Genomic DNA, 8,326 nt, shown 5'->3' on the forward strand with positions numbered 1-8,326 from the left:
CTGCTCGGCGTGTACCTGGGGGTGTTGGGGGCGTGTCCCGGCCGCGTCCCTGGCCGCGTCCCTGGCCAGGGAGGGGGGAGACGGCGGAGATGAGAGGAGAGGCGGGGAGGAGGAGAGAGGAGGCAGGAGGAGAGCACGTTGGACTCGGAGGATCCCCTCCAGCAGTTGGAGTAGCGAGCGATGTACAGGTCGCTCCAGCGCGCGTCGGCAGCTGCGGGAGCAGAAGCATCCGCGGAGGAGGCGGCGGCGGCGGTGCAAGCGGCCGTTTGGCGGGCGGCGCCCGACAAGGACAGGGTGGCAGTGCTGGCCGCCAGGCCGTGCACAGCACTAGTGTCGGTGGCAGAAGGTGCAGCGACGGCTTGGTCCTGGCCAGACCGTCTCGGCTGCGTCTGCAGCCGGGCCACGCAGATGACAGTCTTGCGAGGGCAAGGCGGCCCACCCGCGGCGACGCTCAGACAGCGCTCCGGAATGTCTCCCTCGGGCGTCGGCTCGATGTGGTAGAAGGACGAGCAGAACTGCGCTGTCGTGCCGAGCAGGCTCCGGCCGCTCTCTGGAACCACGGTGTGCCCATCCGCGGAAGGGTATATCGACATTTGAGCACCCGCCCTGCCACACGCGCAGGCGGAGAGCCACCCGGGCGGATTGCCAGCTGCCACGCGAAGCGCAGGACGACTCTTTGACGCCGCCGCCGCGCGACGATTCCGCCGGTGAGGTGGGACGTAGGCGGACGTCGCCTCGGCGCCGTCGAGCACAACAGACACCATATACGTGTATATAGTGGTTCAAAAGTCGCGACACGAGCTGGCGCTGGCTGCCTCAAAACTTGGCCGACCCCGCGCCGAATGATTTTCTTTTCGCAAAGAGATCGGACTCTAGACATTGCGGCCTGCGAGTAGAGAGCACGCCTGCTATTCACAGCACAAGCTTTGCCTGGCAGCTTCAGCATGTGCAGCGAAAAGCATATGCCCCCCTGTGAAAAAGTGAGGCGTGGTCTCTACTCGCCAGCTCCTCGACCCTGGCGAGTAGAGGCCCCCCCCCGCCCACCCAGGGTACCCTCTCCGAGGACCCATTTGGGTATGCTCTTTCGAGGACTCGCCGGGGCTCTGCTCCAAGAGACCTCGAGAGAGCGTGCGTGTCAAGCGTGTGCATCGCGATTTTCTTTTTTGCACCGAGAGATCGGACTCCTTCACGACCTGGTCTTGCTGGCACGGGTAGCGTTCCTCATCCTCGGGCCGTGGATGATTCACAAACCCCGGGACCCATCCCTCGGGAACGTAGTAGGGCTCGCTCATCTCCTGCTCGCCTCGCACGCTTCCCTTCGCTTGGGACGTGCGTTTAGCCGTAGCTCTACGGCGCAACGGTGGAACGCTAAACCGGTCCCCCCCCCCCCCCCTCCCGTTTTCTTTTGAGGGGGGGGCAAGGTTCCCTTTTTTCATTCAATTTTCTCGCCTGAGCCTCTGCCCGCCGTGGTGGCCAGTCTGCAGCGCCTAACACTCTTCTTTCTGGGGCTTGCCCGCGTCTCACCCGTTCCGTGTCGAGCTGGTGTCGAGCAGTGATACCCCCTCCACTTGCTTTCGTGGAGTAGTGTCGGTGCCGTCATAGTAATCATCTCGTGGAGCAGTGTCAGCAGTGTCGGTGTGCCGCGCCTCCGTCACGCACCCTCCCTCTTTTCACTTTTCTTTCTTTTTTTACGTTTCGGTGTGCAACAGCCTGAGTGCCAGTGCCGTGCATGAGGGGTGCCGCTCCTCGTTCTCAATTTCGCTTACAAAACTGCGACACACACACCCGCCTGTGTCTTCACGTCCGCTTTCCGCGGCGCAGCCACGCATTCCTACACACAACTGGCGAGACGAAGCCATGCTCCGCGCTGTTCGAGCGGGAGATGGTGCTCGCAGAACTCAAACCCGTTCCGCAGCGGCGCTGCCTCTTGGTGAACGCTCACTGACCGGGTTTTACATCGTGCTCCAGTCCTCGTTAGTCCTTTGCATTGCACTGCCGACTGCTTGCGTGGCACTGGCAGCGGCCATCCGCACGGTCCATCCACCGGTGCACTGCAGCACGGCTTGCACATCGGCCCGCCAGGGTCCGAACCCAGGCGCCTAAGCACCCCATCCAAGCGGCAGTGCATCCTGCACACACAGCACGAGACCAGCACGCCACCCTGCGCGAGTCCCACCACGCGCCAAAGCCAAAGGTCGCGCACGTCCGTGCGGGTCAACCCGCGATGTAGTCCCACTCGGAACGGCCCCGAGAGCGGAACGGAATGCCTCCCTGCACACTCAATTCGTGGCGCCACCTACGACCTCGCGCGCGGCGATTGTGAGGGGCTCAGTCCAGAAGCCTCGGCATCTTTGCGCTTGGCGCCGTCGAGGTCTCGGGCCCCTGCTCGCGGCCGTCGCCGGCGTCGTGCTCGCCCGAATCGAAGACGCTCCGCCCCGAAGGGGACGGCGGCGGGGCCTTCCGCTTCCCGTCCTCGGGCTCGGAGTCAGACGCCTCGTCTTCGGTCTCGGGCTCGGCCGCTAGGCGCCGAGCGCGCTTGTGCGCGAGCCGCAGCCGGAAGTTGATCTGGTAGCGGTCTTCCTTGTTCAGTCCTTTGACGCACTCTCGCAGCCAGAGGACCGCCTTCTTCCCGTTCGGATGCTCAGCGAACTCGTCGGCGAAGATGTCGATGAACGTCCGCCAGGTCATATTCGCCAGGGGCGCCAGGGCCATTGACAGGACACGGCAAAGTTTCGCCGCGAGTCGTCTCTAAAACGCCAAATTTGGTTCCCTCAACGCACTGGTTTCTTTTTTGACGTTCCCCGTCGCCGCACGGAGCACCGGCCCGCACGAAGCACCGGCCCGCGTCACCCCTCGCCCACGGTTGTTTTCGCTCGGTCCTCTTTCTCAGAGTTCTCCCTCGCCCACGGTCGTTTTTGCTCGGTCCTCTTTCTCAGAGGGAGTTCTTCCCCCTTCGTTCTGGGCCTTCCCCGCGGCACAAAAAGAGGCAGACGGGCTAGCTCGACGTATCCTAAAACGCGCGCGCCAGACAGAGTCGTCGCTCGTCATCCCGGGGTTACCCACACACGACCCTATCACGCGTCTCACATTCGCAAACCAAGTCAGTCAAACCTCTTGCGACGCACCGCGGTGATCGCCCGCGTCTTCATCGGCATCATCGCCGCGGCCCGGCGCTCCGTCGCCTCCGTCTAGCGCCGCGATCGCCTCGGCGACCGTCTCGGCGTCGAGCTCGAGCTCCTCGACGGCCGCGCCCAGCAGGGGCGCGTCTGCCGCCTCGCTCGCGCTGGCCCTGGCGGTCGCCGCCGCCCCGGCCGCGTACGCCGCGTTGCCGATCGCGGCCCGTGCGGAGAGGTTGTACCACCCCCAGTACGTCTCCCGGAAGCTCTCGCCCAGCGATGCGGCCGCGCCCACCGCGAGCGACTCGACGGCTGCGGTCTCGGACTCGGCGTGGGGCTCGCGCTGCCAGCGCAGCCGCACCGCGCCGCCGCAGTGCTCGCACCGCCGCTCCTCAAACCCTGCGACCGTGGTCGGCCACTCGATGGAGGGTCGCCCTGCGCAGTCCTCCGAGCCGCACTCGAGGATGCAGATGTCCTCGCTCCGCCGCCGCACGCGCCCGTACACCTCTGCCGGCGTGCCCGCCGTCGGAAGCACGTGCAGAGCCCCCACACGCAGGATCGAGCCCTGCAGCATCGCCGGAAGCTTGCGCAGCATCCGCAGCTCGCGCGTGCGGTCCCTGCGATCCAGCCCGAACGCGATCGCGTCATCCTCCGACCGAGGGGCCCACGCGTGCGTCGAGAGCATCGCCATCCGCAGCGCCGGCGCGGCGCGCAGCCGCTCCTGCCCTTCCTTGTAGAGCCGAAGCTGGTGCGCCTCCACCGCGTCCTTCTCCGCCTCGCCCTTCCGATTCCAGAGCCGGCGCTGCGCCGCCTCGTACTCGTCCACCTCCTCGCCGCCGCCAGCTGCACGCGCGCGCGCCTTGAAGCACCTCGGCAGCTGCGCGACGCCGAGCCGCTGCTGCAGCTTGCGTCGTGCGCCCGCCACCTCCTCCGACGCCTCCGCCACCTTCGCGTCGCTCCGCGCCGCCTGCCGCTCCGGGCACGCCCGCGGCAGGTCGCCAAAGCCGCGCACGCCGCCCACCTCCGGCACACGCGACGCCGAGAGCGACGTCAGCGGCGCGCGCTCCACGCTCCCGAGCGCGTCGCGCCGCATCCAGTATGCGCCGAGATCGCGCGTGCGCAGGTCTGCGCGATAGACCCGATCCATCGTCCGGGAGTTGACCTGGCGGTGGCCCAGCACTCGCGCCGCGACGGCGCCGTGGCCCGCCGACGCCGGCTGCTCGCACGCATCTTTGCGCAGACTCCACGCGCCCACCTTGTGCCGGGCCATGCCCAGCTGGCGCCCCGTCTCGATCAGGCGCCGGCAGAGTCGCTGCACGTCGAAGCTCTCGGTGAACAAGAAGAACCCCGTCGCCTCGTCGACGCCGGGGAACAGAGGCCGGTCCAGGGCCGCCTTGTCGAGCACCCAGCCGTCCGCTCGGCACGCCGCAACTAGCGCCGCCAGCGTCTCGTAGCCCGTGTCCTCCAGCTCGAGCCCGGCGAACCCGCTCGGCTCAGCCACCTTGCGACGCAGCGCCGCCGCGCTCGCCTCGCTCAGCTTCGAGTAGCACGCCCTGAAGCTTCCGCAGCGCAGCAGCAAGCGCACCATCGCCAGCGTCCCGATGCGCATCATCTGGTCCGAGTCGGGCGTGATCGCCGTCCCGAACTCGTAGCACGCGTAGTACTCGCCCTTCTTGCGCGCGAAGGTCACCTCCATTCGGAGGAGGGCCTCGAAGTCGCCCTCGGTCATCACGCCCGCCCCGTCTAGTCCCCGCAGCAGCACATCCGCGGCGATGGACAGGTCGCCCATCGTCAGCGGCGGCAGCTCGTGCCTGCCGGCGAGCGGCACGGCTCAGTGGCATCTCGCCCCATCACGCGCCAACGCCGCGCCGTCCTACTCGCCTCTCCCTCTCTCTCTCAGCGGGAGACGCGCGCCAGTGGCTGTCCGAATCGGCCGCGTCCGCCGCGTCGTTCACCGCCATCCCCGGCCGGCACCCGGTCTGCCGCGCGAAGCACAAGTAGGCGTTCATGATGAAGGCCACGTTCACCTCGAACGGCTCTAGCAGCTGCGTGTCTTGCATCTGGTACTCTCCCACCTGGAAGAGGTGCTGCCTCGTGCACGGCTTCGTCGTCGCCTCGCGCAGCTCGGCCATCGTCCGCCGGCTCGCCTCGGCGCTCGCCCTCTCGCTCGCCGCCCGCTGCGCCGCCTCGCTCTGCCCGTGCGACGCGCTCTCCCGCGCCGCCTCGCGGCCCGCCGCCCGGCCGGCGGCTCCTGCCGCGTCCTTCATCCCGCCGCCGCCGCCGTCGAACAGCGACATCACCTGGTTGGTCACCAGCCGCCAGTACTGCCTCGCGTCGCTCGGCATCGCCGGCCAGATCTCGCGCCACACGTGGTTCTTCATGTGCTGCAGCGCGACGTAGACCGTGCTCTCGCCGCGACCCGTGCGCACCGTCGGCTCCTCCTCCCGCGCGTCGCCCCGCTCGGTCGCGTGCCACCGGCTCGCCCTCAATGCTCTGACTCGCGTCGTCGCCAGCCACTTGCCGAAGCGGATCGTCCACCGCATCGTCGGGTGCAGACCGAGGGCCGTCCGCTGCATCGGCACGCTCTTCCCTGCCGCGGCCTGCGTTGCAAGGAACTCGCGCAGCTGCAGGCGCACGCGCCGAAGCTGCACCGACAGCGCCGGCCCGTGGGGCGCTAGCATCGGCTGCTCGTCGCCACGCGTAGCCTCGTCCTGCCGCTCGTCGTCCTCCGCCTCGAGGACGTCCGCCAGCGCGCTGCGCCGCACACCCCGGCACGCGGGAGGCGGCGCCGGCCGCACCTCGGCCGCCTCGGCGGCACCCGCGGCACGGGCGCCCTCGCCGTCCGCGCGGTCCATCGCCGCATCCCCGTCCACGTCTGCGGCGGCGCCTCCTGCGCCCGTGCCGGCCTGCTCTGGGACGGCTCGCCACCGCTCGTCGTCCAGCATGTGCCACCACCGCCGATCCGGGTAGCCGTCGTACTCGACCTGGTGCGCGATCCGTCCGTCCCCGTCCTCCTCCCGGCCCATGACGGTCGCGGGGTACCACCGCTCGGTGTCGCAGAAGATCTCGAGGCGCGATCCGGTGGGCAGGACAGTGTGGCCGTTGAGCGCCGCCCTGCCATCCTCGCGCTGTCGCTTCCGCCGCTTCGCCTTCGTCTCCTTGCAGCGCAGCAGGGTGTAGTTCGGGCCCGCCTCCGCCACGCTGTCCAGCAGCTGGGCGGCGCTCACCATCTCGACCGCGTCGTCCTCCGGCGGAAGCTCCGCGTTGCCCGCGGCCGCCTCCCGAGCGCGCTCGTCGCGCATCCGCTCGTGGTGGGCCTGCCGACGCGCCACGCCGGCGCCCGTGTGCGTCGCCGCCGCGTCCGGCGACGGCATCGACGCTGTCTGCCCGAGCGTGACTCCCAGCTCCACGATTTGCGGTCGACCAAATTTGGCTGCCCCCATCAAAGTTGACTCCCTTCCTTAGATACATACATATCTAGTCATCTAGATAGAGGGCTAGAGCAAGAAGAGAGAGGGAGAACAAGGCTGAAGGACGCACGTCCTCCCCGTTCGCGCATCGCGGCGGCCGACCGACACAATGCACGAGCGCAAGGTGTGCTTCCTAGTCACCGCAGGCCTTTGCCTGCTGCACTCGACGTCCGTGTCTCTGGGCATCATCCCGAGCAGCCACCCGCCAGAGGACGGCATCCTCGGACACGGCTTTGGCGAGAAGCCCAAGAATGTGGACCCTTGGGACGCGGCTCACCGCTGGAAGGCGGTCGCCGAGAACCAGAAGGAGAACTTCCCGATTGTGCTGGCAATCTACTGGGCCACAGTCCTCGTCGGCGAGGCGGCGCCCGTGGAGGCGGTGAAGGGAAGCAAAGCACCCTACTTCATGGTTGCGTACCTCCTCCTCCGCGTCGTCTACGCCGCATGCTATATCGTCGCCCTGGCGCCGTGGCGCTCGCTGGCGTTCGCAGCCTCCAATTTCGGTGGGATGTACACCGTCTTTGTCATCGGTGTCTACCGCGCCTGCAAAGTCAGCACGCCAGCCCCGGCCGATGACTATGCCATCATGCCACCGACGGTGTGAGAGAGAAGAGAGAGGAGGAGAGAGAGAGAGATGCGTTGGTATCTCTGGCTTTTGCGGGAAGGGGAACGATGGGAGAGTCAGAGCGCGATATCAAACCTGAGAGTCGGCGTGTTGAGTACTGAACGACTTGAGCAGCGCGCTGACCGGGCCACGCGCAGCTCACGCTCACACGCGAGCGGACGCGACGCTCGACGAGACGCGACAGGCGTCGACGGAGCTCGGAGCGATTTTCAAAATGTTTACGAAAATTTACTCATTACTACTACGTGTGCTGTCGGCTTTACTCTAGAAGAGCCCACAAGCCATATGTTCATCGCGTGAGCAAGGAAAAGAGACCGGAGGAGCGAGGGCGTGTGAGGATACGCACGCACCATCTCAGAGTGTGGCGGGTTGGGCCCCGCGCGCGGTTCTCTCTGCGTGTAACGGTGGCGTCGGTGAAGCGCACCATCCCCGTCCGGAAAACGCGCACCTCCTCCGCGTGGACTCATCCCGCCTTCCCCACCAATCGAGTCTGGCCGCCACTCGAGTCTGTAGCTACTAGGGTCTGGTCCAATCGAACTCTGCGATACGCCGCGCCTCGGGCAGCACTGCCCAGTGGGGCGACTGCTGCGCCTTGATCCAGTGAAAGTCGTCGACCCTGCGGGCGGGAGGAGGCGGGGGCGGGTGCCTCGAGAAGGGCAGCAGGGCGGCACCGGCGCGGCTGACAAGGTGCGGGCGAGTCGGGGGGGGGGTCTCGGCGGTGTCTCGAGGGGTCTGGGGGTGTCTCGGGTGTGGTTCTCGGGTGTGTGTGTCGGAGGTGTCTCGCAGGTGTCTCGGATCGCACCTGTCCCAAAGGTTTGCGTCGGCGCGCAACCCGGCAGCCTCGAGCGCGCCGGGGAGGGAGGGCGGCAGCGGCGGGTAGGGCGCAAAGGAGAGCGCGTCGCACCCCTCGATGATCGGGTTCGAGGCCGCGTGCAGATAGAAGGAGCACCTGCGCGCCGAAAGCGGGTGAGCCACATCTCCGGTGCAAAGGCGGCGGCGGCGGCGGCGGCGGGCGGCGGGCGGCGGGCGGCGGCGGTGGACGGTGGCCGCGCGGACGGTGGTGTGGCTGCGGCTGCGGCTGCGGCAGCGGCCGGCGGGCTGCGGGCTACCGGGCC

The 8,326-nt window shown here is 67.8% G+C and overlaps 3 protein-coding genes across 3 annotated transcripts in view; all 3 read right to left on the bottom strand.

Annotated features, from left to right (window-relative positions):
- EMIHUDRAFT_444778 (hypothetical protein) overlaps positions 1-801 on the bottom strand; it is a gene marked incomplete at its 3' end in the record, with an annotated part of 1,543 nt that extends 742 nt beyond the window's left edge. Inside the window, exon 1 of the mRNA XM_005772258.1 lies at positions 134-801. Within this exon, the coding sequence (XP_005772315.1) occupies positions 134-764 (631 nt within the window). The 5' untranslated portion in view covers positions 765-801. The remainder of the gene's footprint in view (positions 1-133) is intronic.
- Positions 802-3,105: 2,304 nt separating this feature from the next.
- Positions 3,106-6,490, bottom strand: EMIHUDRAFT_117769 (hypothetical protein; the record flags this gene model as incomplete). Its single annotated transcript, XM_005772259.1, has 2 exons — positions 3,106-4,927; positions 5,091-6,490. 2 exons carry the CDS (start codon positions 6,488-6,490, stop codon positions 3,106-3,108), a joined length of 3,222 nt encoding a protein of 1,073 aa, XP_005772316.1.
- Positions 6,491-7,727: 1,237 nt separating this feature from the next.
- The window catches only part of EMIHUDRAFT_117771 (hypothetical protein), a gene marked incomplete at both ends in the record, with an annotated part of 1,674 nt that continues 1,075 nt past the window's right edge, over positions 7,728-8,326 (bottom strand). Inside the window, 2 exons of the mRNA XM_005772260.1 lie at positions 7,728-7,827; positions 8,014-8,160. Coding sequence (XP_005772317.1) covers positions 7,728-7,827; positions 8,014-8,160 — 247 coding nt within the window. The remainder of the gene's footprint in view (positions 7,828-8,013; positions 8,161-8,326) is intronic.

The sequence above is a fragment of the Emiliania huxleyi genome (genome assembly GCF_000372725.1).
Source record: "Emiliania huxleyi CCMP1516 unplaced genomic scaffold EMIHUscaffold_360, whole genome shotgun sequence".
In the NCBI taxonomy this organism is placed as follows: Eukaryota; Haptophyta; order Isochrysidales; family Noelaerhabdaceae; genus Emiliania; species Emiliania huxleyi.